At 39.9% G+C, this 21,194-nt stretch overlaps 3 protein-coding genes and 1 non-coding gene across 9 annotated transcripts in view; 2 read left to right on the top strand and 2 right to left on the bottom strand.

Annotated features, from left to right (window-relative positions):
* TMEM116 (transmembrane protein 116) overlaps positions 1–11,454 on the top strand; it is a 161,810-nt gene extending 150,356 nt beyond the window's left edge. Inside the window, exon 12 of the mRNA XM_042911756.1 lies at positions 11,339–11,454. Coding sequence (XP_042767690.1) covers positions 11,339–11,394 — 56 coding nt within the window. The 3' untranslated portion in view covers positions 11,395–11,454. The remainder of the gene's footprint in view (positions 1–11,338) is intronic.
* MAPKAPK5 (MAPK activated protein kinase 5) overlaps positions 1–19,601 on the bottom strand; it is a 42,534-nt gene extending 22,933 nt beyond the window's left edge. Inside the window, exons 1-7 of one of the 6 annotated variants that reach the window (XM_042911748.1) lie at positions 19,383–19,597; positions 6,889–6,962; positions 6,108–6,183; positions 5,446–5,543; positions 3,799–3,907; positions 2,068–2,157; positions 1,182–1,277 (exon numbers count right to left, since the gene is read on the bottom strand). In XM_042911748.1, coding sequence (XP_042767682.1) covers positions 1,182–1,277; positions 2,068–2,157; positions 3,799–3,907; positions 5,446–5,543; positions 6,108–6,183; positions 6,889–6,962; positions 19,383–19,559 — 720 coding nt within the window. In that variant the 5' untranslated portion in view covers positions 19,560–19,597. Of the gene's footprint in view, positions 1–1,181; positions 1,278–2,067; positions 2,158–3,798; positions 3,908–5,445; positions 5,544–6,107; positions 6,184–6,888; positions 6,963–11,364; positions 11,443–18,745; positions 19,237–19,382 lie in introns of those variants that run through there. The other 5 variants (XM_042911749.1, XM_042911751.1, XM_042911750.1 and 2 more) reach the window with 5 other exon arrangements.
* The window catches only part of LOC122204271 (60S ribosomal protein L6-like), a 738,693-nt gene that overhangs the window by 511,077 nt on the left and 206,422 nt on the right, over positions 1–21,194 (bottom strand). The gene's annotated exons all lie outside the window — the stretch shown is intronic.
* On the top strand, positions 2,947–3,100 carry LOC122204298. The gene has a single exon (XR_006195597.1). It is a non-coding gene; the product is annotated as a small nucleolar RNA SNORA62/SNORA6 family (small nucleolar RNA).

Below are 21,194 nucleotides of genomic sequence, written 5' to 3'. Positions count from 1 at the left end.
TACACATACTTTACAAGAGAATGGTGTACACATATTTCACAATAGAATGTCCAACAAACACATGAAAAAGCACTCAACAGTAGCCATTAAGAAAATGCTATAATCAAATCCATAATGAAATAATACTGTGGACCTACCAGAAAGACTGAGATTATAAAGTGTAACTAAGTTGGTAAGAACATGAAGCAACCGAAACTCTTTAACTGGTGAATATGTAAAATGGTACAACCATTTTGGAAAAGATGTCCCCCCAAATTTGTAAATGAATGTTCCCAGCAGCTTTCTTCATTATAGTCCAAAAAGGAAACAATCCAAAATAGCCATCAGTCAGTGAATGGATAAACAAAACATGGCTTAGTCCTATTATAGAATACTACTTAACAAGAAAAAGGAACTGATGCTACGTGCAGCAACATGGATGAATTTCAAACACACGCTAAGCAAAAGAAGTGAAATACAACAGGTACACGAGTTCCATTCATATGAATTTCTATAACCGGCAAAACTAACCCATGATGACAGAAAGCAGATCAGTGCTTTCCTGGAGCCAGGGGTTAAGCTGGGAGCAGACTGACTACAAAGGTTCACAAGAGCTTCTGAAGTGATGGAAATATTTTATATCTTGATTGTGGTAGTAATTATGCAGGAGTATCTGTGTCAAAGCTCATCAAACTACACTTAAAGTAGGAGTTTTTTTTTAATTGTACATCAAACCATGATTTTAAAAGAAGTTGAATTTATTTTTTAATTTAAAATTTTATTGATTTTATTTCTTAATTTAAAAAATTTTTAAATTGTTTTTAATGTTTATTTATTTTTGAGAGAGAGACAGAGCACGAGTCGGGGAAGGGCAGAGAGAGAGGGAAACACAGAATCCAAAGCAGGCTCCAGGCTCCGAGCTGTCAGCACAGAGCCCGATGTGGGGTTTGAACTCACAAACCATGAGATCATGACCTGAGCCAAAGTCAGACACTTAGCCAACTGAGCCACCCAGGCGCCCCAAGAAGTTGATTTTAAGAGAATAAAATGCCTGCACCTAATTAAGCAGACTGTAGGTTTCTGAAGCTGAGCTCTCCCTTTCCCATTTGTAATACACACCTACTTGTGCTGCAGAAGAGAAGAAATGTGAGTCTATAGACAGCATGGTGATACATCCTGTGGCAGAAACAGCAAACACTTACCTGAGGTGCTACATAATAAGGGGTGAATTGGGGTGTCATCAAGTCACCTTGGTCAATTTTGGCAAACCCAAAGTCACACAACTTCACTGGGGCATCCTAAAATAAAGCAAACGGAAGTCATTGCTCCAGAGTTCTCAGTAAACACTAAAGGAAAATCCAAGTGGAAGACATATTACCTTGAGCTCTCACTCGTGGGTTTCTGACTAACACCTGAGCCTATGAATAGCATGTCCTCACATCTGAAGACAATGATTCATACTGAAGAATCTTTCTTAGTAATACAGAGGTAAAGAATTTCTGCCCACTCACAGTTGGCCTTGTTTCATGATTGGTAATTTGCAGTACTAAAATCAAGATTTTAGCCAAAAGAAAAAAAAAAATCTTAGCCAAGTGCCCCCTGACTCTATCTACTGGCCCATCATCTCTTTCCGATCCAGGGTGCGATTTCACTTTTACCATCAGCTTCAAGATAGCCAGAGCAACTTATTTGGTGGGACATGGTACATAGGGCAAGGGGTGAGACGGGAGAGGAAAAAACACCTGATCAAAATTAACAGCAAATATAACCATTACGCCTGAAGGTAATTTTTAACAGCATATAGATTACTGCCCCTTCCCAAAGTACCTCCAAATGATATCCAAAATCTTAAGTCTTACAAATGCATTATCAGTACCATCCAAAATTATCAATGCCAGGGGCACAGTAGAATTTCTCTGAGCCTCTAGCAAGGAAACAAGTGGGGAAAGTAGGCTGCCTGAAGCACTTTGGCTTAAAGCCTCCTCACCATGGATTCAGAGCACTCCAAACACATACACACCTACACACCCATTCCTGAACTATGCTGAGCGTGGCAGCACTAAAATGCAGCAAAACAAGCCATCTCACCAAAGAGTTATCCTTGAAGAGCAGATTTTCAGGCTTGAGGTCTCTGTGAGCAATGTTTAACAGGTGACAGTGCTGTAGAGCCAAAGCTATCTGGAAAAGGACAGTGGAGCAACCACATCTTAGAAAAGACAGCTCTTTAATGCTCCTGGTTTAGAGAACTCAGGATGTTAAAAAAAAAAAAAAAAAAAAAAAAAAAAAAAAAAGATCCTTAATTAAGTCAATTACAACTGCGGTCAGTTTTCAGTTTTAAAGCAGAAATTAAGTAAGACTTTGGGTACCAAGGAATAGAAATGAATTAAACTTAGTTTAAGTGCAACCTGTATTTTATTAAACAAAGAGGAAAATACAACAGTAACACACTTCTTTTGTCAAAGTAAACTGATGGTTAAATCCTGTATGAAATGGGAAGAATGAAATGCTTCCAATTCCACTCATCTGAGATGCAACGGGGCTGCAGAGTAAGCGCTGTGCCAGGCAGCCTTCGTAGGGTTGGGTGTTGCCCAGCAGGGCAGTGGCCACTAACACCTGGCTCAGAAGGGAACCGCACTCTCCAGGGGGCTCAACTCCAAGCTCTGCCTTCGAGAAAAATAGAAAGCAGCTAACTGGATTTTTCCACCAGATGTTCCAATTTGCTCATCCCATTTGTTGAAATGAAATGTCACCTATTTAAGTGGGTTTGAAGGGTTTTTGTTCTACAGAAGATTATCAGAGCACATCCTAAGATTTAAAATATTTGAAAAATACGAGGTGTATTTTTTAAAATTAAATAGAGAGAACAAATTCTACCTGTTTTTTAGTTCTCAGTATGGAATTGTCCTTGGCATTCCAAATATCAGTTCCTCCCTACCAGAAAGGAGGCTTCTAATAATGCGTGAGGCTCCTTCACATTGGTAGAGCTTGGATTTGAGGCTGCTGGCTGTGGTTTGCACTCACAAGCATAGGTAGTGTGCTATAAGAGGGTCAAGTCTTCCGCTAACACCGCAAGGGTCTCTGGCCCAGTAAGTAGAGTTTGATAGTAATTCTTGCTACAAGTGAAAAAAAAAAATGCTTGAGGCTCATGGAAAATTTGGAATAATTTTTTTATTAAGAACCAATTAGGCTGTGCTTCCTGCTTTTTGCCTTGCTTGCTTGGCCTGAAGATAAGCCTTGAGAGTCTAGCTTTTCACCTCTTCAAGAGGTAATTTCAGTTAGATTCCTAGTATTGTTTGTGACATAAATCATTTCTGTAGCAATAAAACATGATGTCAAAATAGACTATAATCAGGAATAACCCAGAATTAGAAAGACCTTAGAATTCTATGAAAATCTGATAAGGTGACTCAAAAGCAAAGTGTCTTGTATACAATCATCTTAGAACATATTTTTATACCATACAATCTTTCAGGTGTTATCAGTAGCAATTTATCTCCAAGTCCAACAATAGTGCTTAGACACTACATGTTTAATAGCTACAGTCTAAAAAGGAATTAAAAAATTACCTTCCTTCCAGAGTGTATTTAAATCTTATAATAGACAAGCAATTGACAACCACTTAAAAATACAGTGCTCCCCACCAAAGCATAAAAGGGGTCACATTTCTCCTGTCAAAGCATCTTTTCTGATTACATAACAAAGCAGGCAATGAGAGATCAAATAGAGCTTTTCTTCAAGCTTTCTTTTATTCCCCCCAATGAAATTGTGCTTGTTAACCAACATTGTTGGCAGTTTGATTGGTACCCGGGGTTAACTTGCCTGCTTTGTTACTTGGCTGGCTTGCTTCTCTGTAAAGTGCCGGTGCTGGCTGATTCTGTGAAATAGCTCTCCCCCTTCCATCATCTCCATTACAATTAAGAGTCGAGCCCTGTTTGAAAGCATTTGATTTTGTTAAGTTAAAAAAAAAAAACCCTGAAACATCAAGTAGCTAACCTAAAGATGCCTCATGTACCAAATGTGTAATAACTGCTTCCTAAGTCTGACCCGCCCACACCCCTCTAAGTGGACCCTTGTCACTACCAACTAGACACTATGAATAAGAAATAGCCCACACCTAAAATTTTCTAAGAAGCTAAAATGGGAGTAAAATAATTAAGTTTTGAAGACAATGATCCTTTTGAAGATACTGTACTTGTTATTACTAGATGTTAAAGGGGGGGTGATATATTAAGTGACATGTTTTGTATCATATTTAGGGCAGCTAGATGGAAAATGTATCGAAAACAGAGTATGACTTTGTGTAGAACATGAATTTCAAGTCACTTGGCTGCTGTTGGGCCACCCTGGTAATTCACTCTCATTCTGTGTCTGTCTGTGTCTGTATCTATATCCGTGTCTCTCTCTCTCCACTCCTGTCCCCACTACACTAGTTTTCCATGTGACCCACAGCATACCCAGCAGGACAGCTGGACAAGGCTACACAGCTACTAAAAAAAAAAAAAGCAAAAATTCTTATGGTGTCAAAAAGAAAAAAAATCGGAATTCTGGTTACCATTCTTTGATATACATGCTTCCAGTTTCCATCCAAATGCTTTCACCAACAGAGCACAGTTGTAAGAAACAATCATTTGATTTCCCATTTGTTTTTACAAATCCATCTTCTTTGTCCACCCAGAAGACTCCTACCCATCCTCTTCAAGTCCTAGGCCTGACATAACCACTGTGTGAGACACCTTGTCTCCCTAGCCTACAGTTAGCAGCTCTCCTCTCCTTTATAAGCTCAAAGTATTTTATGGATGCCTCTCCTTGGTGCCTATCACATTGCTATGATGACAGGTTTACATCTCAGTACCCCCAGTAGAAACCATACCTTATTTAACTTTGAATTCCCTGGAAGACACCTGGAATGCCACTCAATGGGTTTGCCAAATATTTGGCAGCTAAAAGAATAATGTTGATTTCTTCCTTTAAAAGCAATGTCAGACTAAGCAATACGGGCTTTTTGCCATATCAACTTCAAAGACAGTGCCTAGTAATATTTGGTCCTCTTTCACTAATTTGAAATAGAATGTTTTAATTCCACATTACATACTTTTTTTTTTTTTTTAAAGAGAAAGTAATCACAATAATCAGGGGGCCCCAGAGAGTAGGTGGGGCATAGATAAAACAAGACTGGCAATGAGTTGGTAACTGTTGAGTTTGCATGATGGGTACCTGGGGATTCACTGAATAATTCTGTCTGCTTTTACAAATGTTTGAAATTTTCCAAACTAAAAGGAGGAAAGAGGGAGGGAAGCAGGGAGGGAGGGAGGGAAGGAAGGAAGGAAGGAAGGAAGGAAGGAAGGAAGGAGGGATGGAGAGAAAGGGGGAGGGGGAGAGAGAGCACAAAAGAGAGGAAAACCCCACTACACCTTGGCCTACATGTGGAGAGGTGGATATGAGGTGATGACCCCTATGTAGTCTTACCTGGGGCTGGACTCATGAGGAAACTGTACACTGTTAGCAAACACTTCAATAATTTGAACTATATTTGGGTGTGTGGCACACATCATGTGCAGACGTACCTTAAAGAGAACAGAGATTCACCTCACCAACAAATTTACTTTCTGCTGCCCCATCTATTAGCAAATGAAAAATCTGGCAAATAACTCATTTGGTTTCAGAAATTATTCATACATCTCTAAGCAAAAGAGTATGTCCTCCATTGTACATATTCCTAACATGTCATCACAACATCTGGGTGATTTAAAACAAAGGTGTTTTTTTTTTAAAGTAGAAACACACCGTCACAGCCCTCCTACAGCACTTACAAGACACTATTCACCATTCTCCACTCTTCAGGGACCTTGTCCAATAAATATAAGCTGAGGTGAACCTGAACAGTTCAGGGCACAAGAACTACATTAACTGAAAAAGAACAAGAGGGAGTTGAAAGGAAATAAGACTCTATCAGCCTTTGGCACTGATAGATATGGGACCACTTTAACATGATAACATGAATAGGGAAAAGGGGTAAATATGGATATAAAATTCTTTGTGCATCTCTGTATTCTCTGCCTTACTTGTAAAAAGAATAATTCTTAGGCACTTCCAATACTTAGGCAAATCAAGGCAACAAAGGGCCATACCTCATTTCTAGCTTTTGGACGATCAAAAAGAATTTTCAGTGCAAACCGTTCTTGAGTAGATTTCTTCACACAGACTCTAGATTTGGAGGAAAAAAATTCAATCAGAAATCATCTATTAACAGTGAAAACTAATTTAACAAGTTCTTTTAGAACTGTACTTTTTTTTAATGTTTACTTATTTATTTTGAGAGAAAGAGAGCACGAGCAGGGGACAGGCAGAGAGAGAGGGAGAAAGAGAATCCCAAGCAGGTTCCATGCTGCCAGCACAGAGCCCAACACAGGGCTCAATCTCACAAAACATAAGATCATGACCTGAGCCGAAATCAAGAGTCAGACACCTCACTGACTGAGCCACTTGGGTGCCCCCTTAGAATTGTACTTCTAATCAAGAATATATCCAGATGCATCCAAATAAACTTGCCCCTAGGGCTAGCAGGTGGAGAGGCAGAAAAGCCATCTCACCCACCCTGCACAAGCCTCAGCTCCCGCGCCATGTGAAAGCAACCTGAGGATGGCCAAGGAAGGAATAATGGCCTCTGCTGGCTATAGGCGACTCTCAAGAGTAGCTCCGCAACCTCAGTATCTTAAATGATTCTACATTACAGACCATGTGGCTCAATTAAATAGATTTCTAAATGGATGAGAAAAAGCCTAACATAAATACCTCCACTTGTTAAAGTTATTTCACAAGTGTGGCACACTTGCTGTTTCTAATGGCCAACGTAGGTCAAATGGCCTTCTTCAGAGCAACTTTGCCATACTTTGCATGTGGGTCTCTTACCTAACTGGACCACTAATTCCAGCTCCCAGCTTCTGAGTCCAATTGATATTGTATTCCTCTAAAATGGAGGTTTCCTATTAAAATAGAAAAGGGTGGGGGCAGAAAATGATTCTCCAATTAAAAAGCTGAAAATTAAGCAGGGTGGACAACAGAAAACCTTATCACTCAACACCTCATCTTCTAAGAGAAACCGATAAGCAGAGCTTTGCATTCTTTTGGTTTTATAATTAGGTATTTTGTCTAAATGACTAAGTTAGGCACTGTTTTCCAGCAAAAGAGAAAGCAAACACATTAGGAGGAGAAGAAATTCTTCAGCTCATCTACAAGGTCCATTTGAGTAGATATTCAATGTTTTTTGGGGGGAGTGTGAAAGGAAGACATTCTTTCAAAATACTTCACACTAAATATTCACTTGCTAAAATGGTCAGGTACCTTTTCTGAGGTTCCAGAAAGACTGGTCTGATATATGCTTCCATGACCAGTGGCCTATACTCTTGAACAAGTTGGTCAAATTGTTGGAATAACAGTAAATTGTTATCTATTGAATAAATTGAGACTTAAAAGTTCAAATAAGGTAGTAGTGAGTAGTAAATTGATCTAATTTTCAATGGCATCATTTTGAATATAAAGATATTGTCATATTCATTGGGTAACTATATTTTTTTATAGTTTTCACTTGTTTTATTATACTTTTAATAGTTTTCAGTGGTTCCAGACATAGCCTCTATAGTTTTTATGGAATTCCTGTCTAATCACTATATGTTAAGCTTCTATTGCCATATGCTCAGGCAAGAAAGCCACATATTAAAGTTGTGGTAGGCTAAAATTCATTTTTCAGGGTTCCAAAGGAAGAAAAGGAAACCAAATTCAGACCTTGAGAAATTGGGCTAAAACTCATGAGACATTCAAATTGTTTTGTTGCAATGAAAATCTAACAGAATCCCAATTCCCAGTATATGGGAACAGAATATCTGTCCATGTAACACACATTCACTGAGCAGTTGCTATGTGCCAGACATTAGGCTAAGTTCAGAGATGAAAATAGAGCTTCTGCCCAATTAATATGCAAGCATATAAAATAAGATTAGAATAGCCATCACCTCCACACGTCTTTGCAGCCCAGTTTTTTTTTTCTGCTCAGACTTTTTTTTTTTTTGATTACTAGTGAAGTAACACTTTTATTTTTTTTTAATTTTTTATAATATAATTTATTGTCAAACTGGTTTCCATACAACACCCAGTACTCATCCCAACAAATGCCCTCCTCAATGCCCATCACCCACTTTCCCTTCTCCCCACAGCCCCCATCAACCCTTTGTTCTCAGTATCCAAGAGTCTCTTATGGTTTGCCTCCCTCCCTCTCTGTAACTTTTTTCCCCCTTCCCCTCCCTCATGGTCTTCTGTTAAGTTTCTGAAGATCTATATATGAGTGAAAATATATGGTATCTATCTTTCTCTGACTGACTTATTTCACTTAGCCTAATACCCTCCAGTTCCATTCACGTTGCTGCAAATGGCCAGATTTCATTCTTTCTCATTGCCAAGTAGTATTCCATTGTGTATATAAACCACGTCTTCTTTATCCATTCGTCAGTTGATGGGACATTTAGGCTCTTCAACAAATTGTACTGGGAAAACTGGGTATCCACATGCAAAAGAACAAAGTTGGACCCTTAACCCCATATACCAAAAACTCAAAATAGATCAAAGAGCTTAATGTAAGACCTAAGACAATAAAACTCTTAGGACACGAGTTTCATAACACTGTCTTTGGCAATGATTCCTTGGATAGGACATCAAAGGAACAGGCAACAAAAGAAAAACTAGACAAGATGACTATGAAAATTGAAAAATTTTGTGTATCAAAAAACACTATTAATAGAGTAAAAAGGCAACCCACATAATAGGAGAAAATATTTGCAGATCAAGTGTGTAATAAGGGATTACTATCCAGAATATAGAGAACACCTAAAACTCAACAAAAAAACCCAAACAACCTGATTCAAAAAATGGGCAAAGAGGGGCGCCTGGGTGGCGCAGTCGGTTAAGCGTCCGACTTCAGCCAGGTCACGATCTCGCGCGGTCCGTGAGTTCGAGCCCCGCATCGGGCTCTGGGCTGATGGCTCGGAGCCTGGAGCCTGTTTCCGATTCTGTGTCTCCCTCTCTCTCTGCCCCTCCCCCATTCATGCTCTGTCTCTCTCTGTCCCAAAAATAAATAAAAAACGTTGAAAAAAAAAAAAATTAAAAAAAAAAAAAAATGGGCAAAGAATTTGAATAGACATTTTCCCAAAGATATAAAAACAGCCAATAAACACATGAAAAGATGCTCAGCATCACTAATCATGAAGAAAACGCAAATCAAAATTCAATCAGATACAACCTCACACCCATTAGGATAGCTACTATCAAAAAGAAAAAAAAAGGCAAAAAACAAAACAAAACACAAAAACAGAAAATAACAAGTATTGGCAAAGATATGGAGAAACTGGAACCCTTATGCACTACTGATGGGAGTGTACAATGGTACAACTACTGTGGAAAACAGTATGGTAGCTCCTCAAAAAAATTAAAACTAGAATTCCCATATGATCCAGCAAGTCAACTTCTGGGTATATACTCAAAAGAAATGAAAACAAGATCTTCAAGAGGTATTTGTACATCTATGTTTATAACAGTACTATTCACAATAGCTAAAACATGGAAGGGACCTAAATGTCCATATACATACAATGGAATATCATTCAGCCTTAAAAAGTAAAAGAAAAGAAAGTCAGTAATATGCTACAATATGATAAACCTTGAAAATATTATGCTAAGAGAAATAAGTCAGTCACAAAAAGACAAATACTTTATGATTCCATTTTTCTGAGGTGCTCAGAGTAGTCAATATTATAGACAGAAAGTAGATGGGTAGTTGGTAGAGTCTGGGGGGGAAGGAGACAATGGCAGGGTTACTGTTTAATGAGTACAGAGTTTCAGTTTTACAAGAGCAAAAGAATTATGGGGATGGATGGTGGTGATAGCTGCACATTAGAACTGTATTTAATGCCAGTGAAGTGCATCTTAAAAATGGTTAAGATGGTAAATTTTATGTTTAATTTTATCACTATTTTTTAAATGGGGAAAAAAGTAAAAGGATGGAAAAAGATATACCATGAGTAACTACAAGAGAGCTGAAGCAGCTATACAGACAATAGACAAAATAGACTTTAAAACAAAAGATGTTGTGACAGTATGGTTGGAACTAGAATACATTTGCTAAGTGAAATAAGTTGGGCAGAGAGAGACAAAATCTCATGATTTCACTCATATGTGGAATTTAAGAAACACAACAGATAAAACACAGGGGAAGGGAAGGAAAAATAAGATAAAAACAGAGAAGGAGGCAAACCATAAGACACTCTTAAGTACAGAGATCAAACTGAGGGTTGTTAGAGGGATGGTGGGTGGGGGATGAGATAAATGGGTAATGGGCATTAAGGAGGGCACTTGTTGGGTGTTATATGTAAGTGATGAATCACTGGGTTCTACTCCTAAAACCAATACTACTCTGTATGTTAACCAACTTTAATTTAAATAGATAGATAGATAGATCAAAAGATGTTAATAAAGAAAGAGAAGCACTTTTTATAATGATGAAAAGGTCAATTCAGATAGGATGATTATAAACATATATGCAGGCACCTAACAGTAGAATCCAAAAATACATGAAGCACAATTTGACAGAATATAAGAGGAAAATAGACAATTCAAAATAATAGTTGGAGATTCTAATACTGCCACTCTCAATAACAGAAAAGCTAGACAGAAAATCAGCAAGAAAAACTTGTAGTAGAAGATAACACTGTCAACCAATTTGACCTGACATCTACAGAACACAGCATCCTATTCTTCAGGATAAACCATATGCTAGATCATAAGTCTCCATAAATTTTTTTAAACTGAATATATAAAGTTCTTCAACCACAATGGAATTAAGCTATAAATCAACAAGGAAATTTGGGAAATTTCAAAAATTCAAAAAAAAAATTCAAAATTCAAAGAAGTTCAAAATTTACATAACACTTCTAAATAATCAATGGGTCAAAGAGGAAACAAGAAAAATTAGAAAAATTTTTAAAAAAATATTTTGATCTGAATGAAAATAAAAATACAGTAGTCTTCCCTTGTCTGTGGAGGATACAGTAGTCTTCCCTTGTCTGTGGAGGATACATTCCAAGACTCCCAGGGGATACCTGAAACCACAGGACAGTACCAAATCCTAATGTTTTTCCTCTACATACCTATGATAAAATTTAATAATTTAGTTATAATGTATATAGCTTAACATTATACATTATAATTTATAAATTAGGAACAGTAAGAGACTAACAATAATTAATAATCAAATAAAACAATTATAACAATATACTGTAATAAAAGTCATGTTAACATGCTCTCTGTCTTTCAGAAAATATCGTATTCTACCATACTCACCCTTCCTCTTGTTGTGATGATGTGAGGTGATAAAGTGCCTGTATGATGAGATGAAGTGAGATGAATGACGGGAAGCATTGTGACAAAGCATTAGGCTACTACTGACCTTCTGATGATTCAAAAGGACTGTCTGCTTCCCGACCATGGTTGGCCACAGATAACTGAAACCATGGAAAGCAAAACCATGGCTGTGAGGGGGCTGTATGTATGCTAAAATTTATTATGTGCAGCTAAAGTGGTGTTTAGATGGAAATTTATAGCTATAAATCTCTACATAAGAAAGATCACAAATCAATAACCTAAGCTTCTATTTTGAAAAACTAGCAGGAAAAAAATATATACTTGGGGCACCTGGATGGCTCAGTCTGTTGAACATCTGACTCGATATAGGCTCAGGTTGTGATCTCACAGTCATGGAATCAAGCCCCGTTGGGCTCTGCACTGAGTGGAGCCTGCTTGGGATTCTATTTCTTCCTTTCTCTCTCTGCCCCTCCCCCCACACACACTTTTTCACCCTCTCTCAAAATAAATAAATAAACTTATATATATAGTCAAAGAAAGCAGATAGAAATAATAAAAATTCGAGCAGAAATCAATAAAACAGAAGACAGAAAATAGAGAAAAATCAATGAAAACCAATAGTTAATTCCTCAAGATATCAAAATTAACAAAACTTTAGTTAGACTGAGAAGAAAAAAAACCCCACAAATGATTAATATTAGAAATGAAAGAGGAGGGGGTGCCTGGGTGGCTCAGTTGGTTGAGCGTTCGGTCCCCACGTCGGGCTCTGTGCTGACAGCTCAGAGCCTGCTTCGGATTCTGTTTCTCCCTCTCTCTCTGCCCCTCCCCTGCTCATGCTCTGTATCTCTCTCAAAAATAAACATTAAAAAAATAATAATAAAAATTTAAAAAAAAAGAAATAGGAGACATCACAATCAACCTTACAGGAATCAAAGCATTATAAAGGATCACCATAAACAACTTTATGCCAGCAAATCAGACCACTAGATGAAATGGCCAAATTCCTAGAAAGACATAAATTACCAAAACTCACTCAAGAGGAGATAGAAAATCTGAATAAAACTATAACAAGAAACTGAATTAATAACAAAACAAAACAAAACAAAACAAAACAAAACAAAACAAAACAAAACAAAAAAGTCTTCCCACAAAGTAAAGGCTAGGCCCACATAGCTTCAGTGGTAAATTCTACCAAATCATTTAAAGCATGGTTTCTCAACCTCAGCATCACTGACATTATGAACCAATAGTTCTTTGTTGTGAGGTTGTCCTGTGCATTGCTAAGATGTTCAGGAGCATTCCTGGCCTCTACCTGCTAGATACTACAAGCATCCCCTACCCACACTGAACAACTGTAATATTAGTCTCCAGACACTGCCAAATGCCTCACAAGAGGCAAAAACTGCCCCCTACTTAATGAAATGATATCAAGCCTCTGCACAAACTCTTCCAGAAAACAGAGGAGGATATAACTTCCCAAACTCATTCGGAAGCAAGTATTTCCCTCATACCAAAGCTAGACAAAGGCATCACAAGAAAACTATAGGCCTTTATCTCTCATGAATAAAAATGCAAAAATCCTCAGCAAAATTAGCAAAGTGAATACAGAAACATGTAAGAATAACTTTACATCAGACTAGGTGAGGTTTATACCAAGAATGCAAAATTGGTTTAATATCTGAAACTCAATTAATGTTACTCAATTAATACACCATAGTAAGAATAAAGAACAAAAACTATATAATCAACTCAATAGGTGAAGAAAAAGAACTTAACAAAAATTCAACACCTAATCCTGATAAAAATTCTCAGCAAACAAGGAATAGAAGAAAACTCAATTGGACAAAGGATGTCTACAAAACCACTTACTTAGCAATAAGTCTTTAATGCTTTTCCCCTGAGATCAGGAACAAGGCAAGATGTCCACTTTTGCCACTTTCATTCAACACTGTACCTGAGGTTCTACCCACAGAATAAGGCAAGAAAACAAAATTAAGAGCACGCATCCTGTAAAGGAAGAAGTAAAACGGTATTTATTTGCTGAAGACATGATTTTTATATGTGGAAAATCCTAAAGAACCTACACACACACAAAAAATCTAGAACTTAGCAAATGTGGTAAAGATGCAAAACACAATATCAAAATACAGAAATAAACTGCCTTTCTCTACACTAATGACAAACAATCCAAAAAATAAAATTTAACAATTCTTAACAGCATCATAAAGAATAAAATATTTAGGAATAAATTTGTTAAAAAGTGCAAGATTTATACACTGAAAACTACAAATACATCACCAAGAAAAATGGGAGAAGCCCTAATGAAATGGAGAGCTATACCATGTTCATGGATTAGAAGACAATATTGTTAAGATAGCAACTGTCCCCAAATTGACCTATAGATTCAGTGGAACCTCTATCAAAATCCCAGCACACGTTTTTGTAGAAATAAACAAGCTGATTCTAAAATTCATTTGGAAATACAAAGAACTTGAATAGCCAACTTAATTTTGAAAAAGAAAAATCAAATTGGCTCTCACACTACCCAGTTTTGGAAATTTACTATAAAGCTTCAGTAATAAAGATGATACTGGTATGAGGACAGTCATATTGATCAATAGAACAAAACAGAGAATCCAGAAAAAAACTCACACACTATGATCAACTGATTCTCAAAAAAAGTACCAAAGTAATTCAATAGGCAAAAGACAGTGTTTTGAACAAACTGTCCTGGAACAACTGGATATCCATGTTAAAGACAAACAAAACCTTAGACCCTTATGTGACACCAAAGACAAAAGTTAACTCCAAGTGGATATCAGATCTAAATAAAGAACTAAAAACTATAAAACTTCTAGAAGGAAATATAGTTGAAAAAATCTTATAACCTGAGACTAGGCAAAGATTTCTTAGCTATGACACCATAAGCACAATCCATCAAAGAAAAGAAAAAGAAAAACAAAAAAGATACACTGGACTTCATCAAAGTTAAAACCATTAAAAAGTGAAAAGCCAAGACATATACTGGGAAAAAATATTTGCAGATCTATGTCTGATAAATCACTTTTATTCAGAGTTTATAAAGAACTCTTACAACTCAGTAATAAGACAAACAATTTAAAAATGGGCAAGGGGCTCTTGGGTGGTTCAGTCAGTTAAGCATCTGAATTCAGCTCAGGTCATGATCTCACAGCCCATGAGTTCAAGCCCCACATCAGGTTCTCTGCTGTCAGCACAGAGCCCACTTCAGATCCTCTGTCTCCCTCCCTCTACTCCTCCCCTGCTTGTGTGCTCTCACTCTCTCTCTCCCTCAAAAATAAACATTTTAAAAAATTAAAAATAAAATAAAAATGGGCAAAAGATTTTAATAGTTAAATAGGAAAAAAAAAATACACGAATGGCAAACACGTGAAAAGATACTCAACAGCATTAGAATTAGGTTTTATTCAGAGTATATGAAGAACCCTTGCAACTCAATAAGACAAATAACCCAACTTAAAAATGGGCAAATGATTTGAATAGACATTTCACCAGAAAAGATACACAAATGGCAAATAAACACATGAAAAGTTGTTCAACAATATGAGTCATTAGGGAAATGCACATTAAAACCACAATCAGATACTACTACACAACCATTAGAATAGCTAAAATAGAAAGACTGACAATACCAAATATTTGTGAGGAGGGTGAAAACAAACAAACAAAAATGGCCCAAACCACTCAAATACTACCGGTGGGAATGAATATTGGTAAAGCTACTTTGGAAAAGTTTTGCAATTTCTTAAAAAGTTAAACATAAACTTACCATACGTAAAATTACCTAGTAATTCCATACCAAGGTATTTACCCAGAAGGAATTAAAACAAATGTTTACACAAAAACTTGCATGGGCAAGTTGTATTTATCATTTTGTTCATAATAGCTAAAATTCAAAAACAACCTAAATGCCCATCAACTGGGGATGAATAAACAATAAAGATTACTCAACAAGTAAAAAGAAATAAACTCAACGCATGCACTAACATGGATGAATCTTATAAGTATTTTAAGAAGCCAAACACATTACACTACATATTATATACAATTTCATTAATTTGGAATTTCTCAAGACAAAACAGGTGACAGAAAACAGATCAATGATCATCTGGAGTGGCAAGTGGGAGTAGAGTATGACTACAGAGAGGCAAAAAGAACTTTCTAGGGGGGATAGAAATACTCTAAAACTGGATTGTGATGACAGTTGTACAACTCTATAAGTTTATTAACAATTCTTCAAGTATACACTTACACTGAGTTAATTTTATGGTATGTAAATTATACTGAAATTTAAAAAAAAATTTTAAAACTAAGGAAATGAATTTTCACTAGTTCATCAAATATTAAGAACTCTTCCATATACAATAAAAGACATATATGCAAGACAATATCTAACCCCCAAATGCTCATTCTCCAGGTTTAGTTAAGTGCCTTAGGAATAGTGAAGCCATAGGGCTATGGGAGAAGAGACAGAAATGAGAAGACAGAGGCTATGGTTGTTGCCTTGGCCGTATCCTAATTATTCTGAAGAGTAATAAGATGAGATGTTAAAGTCTAATTGGACCGCTCTTAGGTAGTCAGGCAGAAGTTTAAGAGTCCAGGACAACAGCTTTTCCAGCTGAACTCTAGAGGTCTCAGTCCTCACCAATGAGGGACATCCTCAAGAAAGCAAAATAATGAATACAGCACAAGGTAACAGACCAGAAGTTTTATTTATTGTGATGCTGGCTTGCTTCCAAGGGAGTATATCCTAGTCAGTACTGGAAGTCAGATCAGATATTTTCAACTCCACTTATTTGTACTGGTTGGACACAAATTAGTAGGAAGACTCATCAATGACCTATCAAGTACATGAAGAAAAGCTAAAATATTTTAAGAAAATTAACTTGGGCAATAGTGACCAAGAAATTGTAACTTTCTAAAACGACTGTTTAGTTGCTATGAGCCAACATTCATCAAGTTCTTACTAAATGTTAGTTATTATTTTAAGCACATTTAGAAATATTTGCTCATCAAATCCTCACAAACCCTATGGAGTGTTTTTATCTCATTTCTAGGAATGAGCAAACTCAGGGACAGAGAAGTAAAAGGATTTACTCAAGGACAGAGCTAATGAATGGCAAGGCCGAGGTTTTATGAGACTGACGTGCTACCTACTGCGCTAAGGAGGCACCTAAGGCTGATGTTTTAATCCGTTAGTCTACATAAACTATTGTAACCACTATGTAACGTTGCCTCCCATTTATATATTTAGCCACTAGAAGTCCCTCTTCTGTTAGAAACTCCACAGAGGTCCTCTTCTATTCAAGGTCAAAGCCAAAGTGCTTACAATGGTCTACAAGTCCCTCTGAGCTCTAGCTTCCCATCACCTCTCTAAAACGTAATCTATGCTGGGGTGCCTGGGTGGCTCAGTCGGTTCAGCGTTCAACTTCGCCTCAGGTCATGATCTCACGGGTCGGTTCGTAGGTTCAAGCCCTGCATCTGGCTCTGCGCTGACAGCTCAGAGCCTGGAGCCTGTTTCAGATTCTGTGTCTCCCTCTCTTTCTGCCCCTCCCCTCTGTCTCCGTCTCAAAAATAAGTAACCATTTAAAAAAATAATAAATAAAACATAATGTATGTTGACCCAACGCATTCACCTTGCTTTTCCTCCGGACCACACAAGACTTGAACGTACCTCAGAGCCTTTTTCTCTGCTGTTCCCACTGCCTGGAATATTCTTCCCCAAGACAGTGGAGGTTTGCTCCCTCATTGCCTTCAGAGCTCCACACAAATGTCACTTCCTCAGAGAGGCCTCTCCTGACTACTTTTCCTAGTATAGTACTCCCCACCCTTTTTCTACTTAATTGTAACCACCTGCAGTGTGTTGTGTTTTTTTGTTTTTGTTTTTTTTACCTAACTCCACCATCTAGACTATAAACTGCATGAGAGGCAGGGACATTTAGAAGTTTGGCTTTGTACCACTAGTGCCTAAGACAGCGCCTGGCACAAAACAGACAAGACTTGAATTTAAAAATCTGCCACATATGCTCTGATTCACAACCCAGTCATAAAACTTGAGGTAACCATTCCTGACCCTGTACTAATAAAATCCAACCCCCTCCCACAAAAATGCAGTGTTTTAGAACATTTTTTGTGGTAAAATTTGATCTTCCTTAATGTGTATATTTTCATGCCTCCTTTAAAAGGTTAACTTTCTTTGGAATGACTGATTTCTATAAACTTTACTACACCAAACAAAACAAAACAACAAAAACTGTTAGAAGTGTAACTTTGTAAGTGTGTTCTGAAGGGGAAAATAACTCCAAGTTGCCAGTGGATGCCTGTCCTTCAAGGGAAAATGAAATTCTTTTTTTTTTTTTTTTTAAGGTTTATTTTTTAGTAATCTCTACACCCAAGGTGGGGCGTGAACTCACAACCCCAAGATCAAGAGCTGCACGCTCTTCCAACTGAGCCAGCCAGGCACCACAGAAAATGAAAATTCGCAGATGCTCTGACTTAATACTGCAATATAAGTAAATAATGCATATTGAACTTTAAGCTTCAGTGTTCAACTTACACAAGACTAATTTCCAAGCTACGGCTAGATAATAACTTTCTAACTATTAGCACCTCAAAGTTTGCCTGTTTGTTTTGTGGCTTTTACAAAAACAAAGAGTAAAAAACAGATTTTTAAAAAACTTTTCATTTTATTTGGGTCATTTTAGAACACACATATTTGTTTTGTTGTTGTTGTTAACAGAGCAGTAAGTCACGGGACACCATTAGCTCTTCTTCAATAAATTAAGTGCTGCCTAGGAGGAGAGGGAAGAGGCAAAAGAGAGGCAACAAACGCCAAAGAACAAGTATTTGCCCAAAGACGGATTTTGTAAGAAGGCGGACCACCTCCTTCTGAACCTGCAGGTTTCCAGGAGGCTGGTTTCAAACAATTCGAGAGCGATGGGTAAAGTCCAACTCTCCAAGTACTGTAGCAGATCATCCGGAAACAAATACTGGCGGCACTCGGGGGGTGATCGAAAGTGTAGAAGGGCCCCCTCCGTCCCACTCATATCAAGTATCTCCACGCCACTCACCTTCCGTTTTAGCTGAGCACAAATCACATCCCTGCTTTAACCAGAAAAGTCACAGGGAGTCGGACATCCCTCCCTATACATACACAAACCATTCGCCCCAGGGCCGTAAAACGCAGTCCACGGAATCCGGGAAAATCGAAACCCGACAGTCGCTGGAATCTCTCGCTTCAAGTTCTCTCCGCTTTCTGAGGCTGAGCCCAGATGAATGCCACAGGGACAGAGCGGGGAGGAAGGGGGCATCTCCCCCTTACCTTGATGGCTTTCTCCATGTCGTTCTCCTCGGACATGCTCCGTGGGGTCTCTACGGCCGGGAGCGGCGGAGGCTGCGCAGGTGCCGGGTCCCACCGCAGCCGAGGGTGCGAGGAGCTCGGCGCTAGGGCCCCTGGGCCTCGGGGAGACCGGCAGCCGCCGCCCCCAGGGACCGGAGGGGACGAGGGCCCTGGCGCCGGCTCGGCTTCGGCGGGCGGCTCTAGGCTGGCGGCGGCGGCCCCCGGGGACAAGCCTTTGTGCTGGGCCCCGCGCGGACGCCTCCCGGCTTCATCCCCAGCCGGGGAGGCAGGCTCCCGGGGCAGGGCGAGGCGGGGAGGGTCCCCGTCCGGGGCGCCGTGCAGAGGCCTCGCGGGGCCGCCGATTAGGCCCGGGCTCGCCAGGTCCTAATGAGGAACCTGCGCCTCCGTCTCCGCCGCCGGCACCTCCGCGAAGCCAAGGCCGAGCCCGCCGCCGCCGCCGCTGCCGCTCCCGCTGCCGCTGCCGCTTCAGCGCCACACATCGCCGGGACACCCGCGCCGGGCAGCCCCGCCGGCCGCCCGCCCGCCGGCGCCGTGCCCCGCCTGAGCTCCGGGCCGCCCCTCCGGCCGCCCGACTCCGCGCCCCCACGGCTCCACGCACCCCTCGCCGACGTCCGCTGGGGTTTCCGAGCGCCCCCAAACCACGCAGCTGATTCGCAGGCGGCCGCCAGGGCCTCCCCAAGCAGCGCCACACTCGGGACAGGCCCCCGGGCCCTCCGCAACGCTGGCGCCGTGCTGATGACGTAATGGGTCGGGGGCCCCGACGGGGCGGGGCCATTGGTGTGCACCACCTGATTCGAGCGGCGTTCGGGTTCTCCCTCTCCGCTCCCGGCGCCGGCCAGAAGGTTCATCCCGCCGGTAACGGTCCGCGCGAAGGAGCCGGGAGTTGGGGCTCGTGATGAGCAAGAGGAAACAGAGGTCCCCGGCAGGTCCAGAGGTAAGAGAACAGAGTTGTGTGTAATAACAGCAATAGTAGTTGTGTATTCGGAGGGTTAACTTTACGTAAAGCTCTTTTTCTCCATCAGTTTCTTTCTTCTTTACGAAGTAAGCATTTGGCGCTGCGAGGTAAGTATGTTCTTATCCCCCGTTTGCAGATCAGGTAACTAAGTCTCAGAGAACCGAACTCACTGGCCATAGCTGAGACGTGGTCAGGTCAGAATTGGACGCCAAGTTTGTGCTCCTTCCGCTACACCAGCAACCTACCGGAGGACCTTGTAGGAGCTTTTGGCTGATCACCGCTTGGTGGTTCTTCATTCGTTCACTTAGATACTGAGCGGCATCTGTACCAGGCCTACTCAACACTTGGGAAGCAATAGGATCAAGAGCCCGGCCTTGCTCAGTGGATCTCACTTTCAGGAGAGCTAAGCGGCAAATGAACAGGGGACGGCACTGAGTTTGTAGATGCTAAGAAGAAAGTGAACAGGATGCTGAGGTAAGAGAATAACTGGTTGTGGGGACTTTTCCTAGTAGATGATCAGGGAAGGTCTCCCATGAGGTAACATTGAAGCTGAGATCTCTGAGGAATGAGAAGGAGCTGTCTGTTGGAAATCTGAGGAGGAGATTTCTGGGCATATGGAACAGCAAGTGCAAAAATCTTAAGGCGGAGATAAGCTAAATAATGTTCGAGGAGCAGCAAAAAGTTCGTTGTAGCTGGAGCAGAGGGAGTAAAAGGACAGAACGATAAAGGATGAGACTGGAGAGGTGGACAGGGCTGTATCATACACCTTGAGGTTCATAGTAATGACTTTGAATTTTATTCTATGTCACTGGAAGATTTTAAACTGAAGAGTGCTGTGATCAAAGTTATGTTTTGAAAGATCACTCTGCTAGATAGAGAACTGTGGGCAAGCAAGAGTGGAGACATGGAGAGCTATTAAGAGGTGATTGGAACGATCCAGATGAGAGATTGTTTGATGCTCGAACTAAGGAGGTAGCAGCAAAGATCAGGTAGATGGATTTACGGTATGTTTTGGGAGTACAGTTGCCGGTATTTCCTGAAGGATTCAACGTAGAAAGTAAGAATAAGAAATGAATCAAGAATAACTTCCAGGAGTCTGTCTTCAGCAACCGGATGGATGATGGTGCCATTCAGTGAATGAAAGGTTTGATGAGGCTGAGGGTGGGGAATCCACAGGTTTTTTTTTCTGTCGAGGTTAATTTGAGGGTTTTGTGCGCTATCCCAGAGGATAAGTCAAGTTGTGGTGCAGACCTGGTTGTCATCTTTATTGGCCATATGCCTACAGTGCATTCCTCAGCCCCCTAAAGTAGGTGTGGCCACGTGCCTGTGCTCTCCCCAACGGAAAGTGTACAGAAGAGATGTGCCCAGTTTCCAGGCTTGGCCCAGAAAATTCGTCAACAGGTGCTCCTACTTACCCTGCCAGCTGGATGATTCTGGTTCTGGACAAGGCACAGC

The sequence above is a fragment of the Panthera leo genome, chromosome D3 (genome assembly GCF_018350215.1).
Source record: "Panthera leo isolate Ple1 chromosome D3, P.leo_Ple1_pat1.1, whole genome shotgun sequence".
Taxonomy (NCBI): domain Eukaryota; kingdom Metazoa; phylum Chordata; class Mammalia; order Carnivora; family Felidae; genus Panthera; species Panthera leo.
The sequence above is the reverse complement of the archived record's forward strand: the minus strand, read 5'-3'. Positions and strand labels throughout refer to the sequence as shown.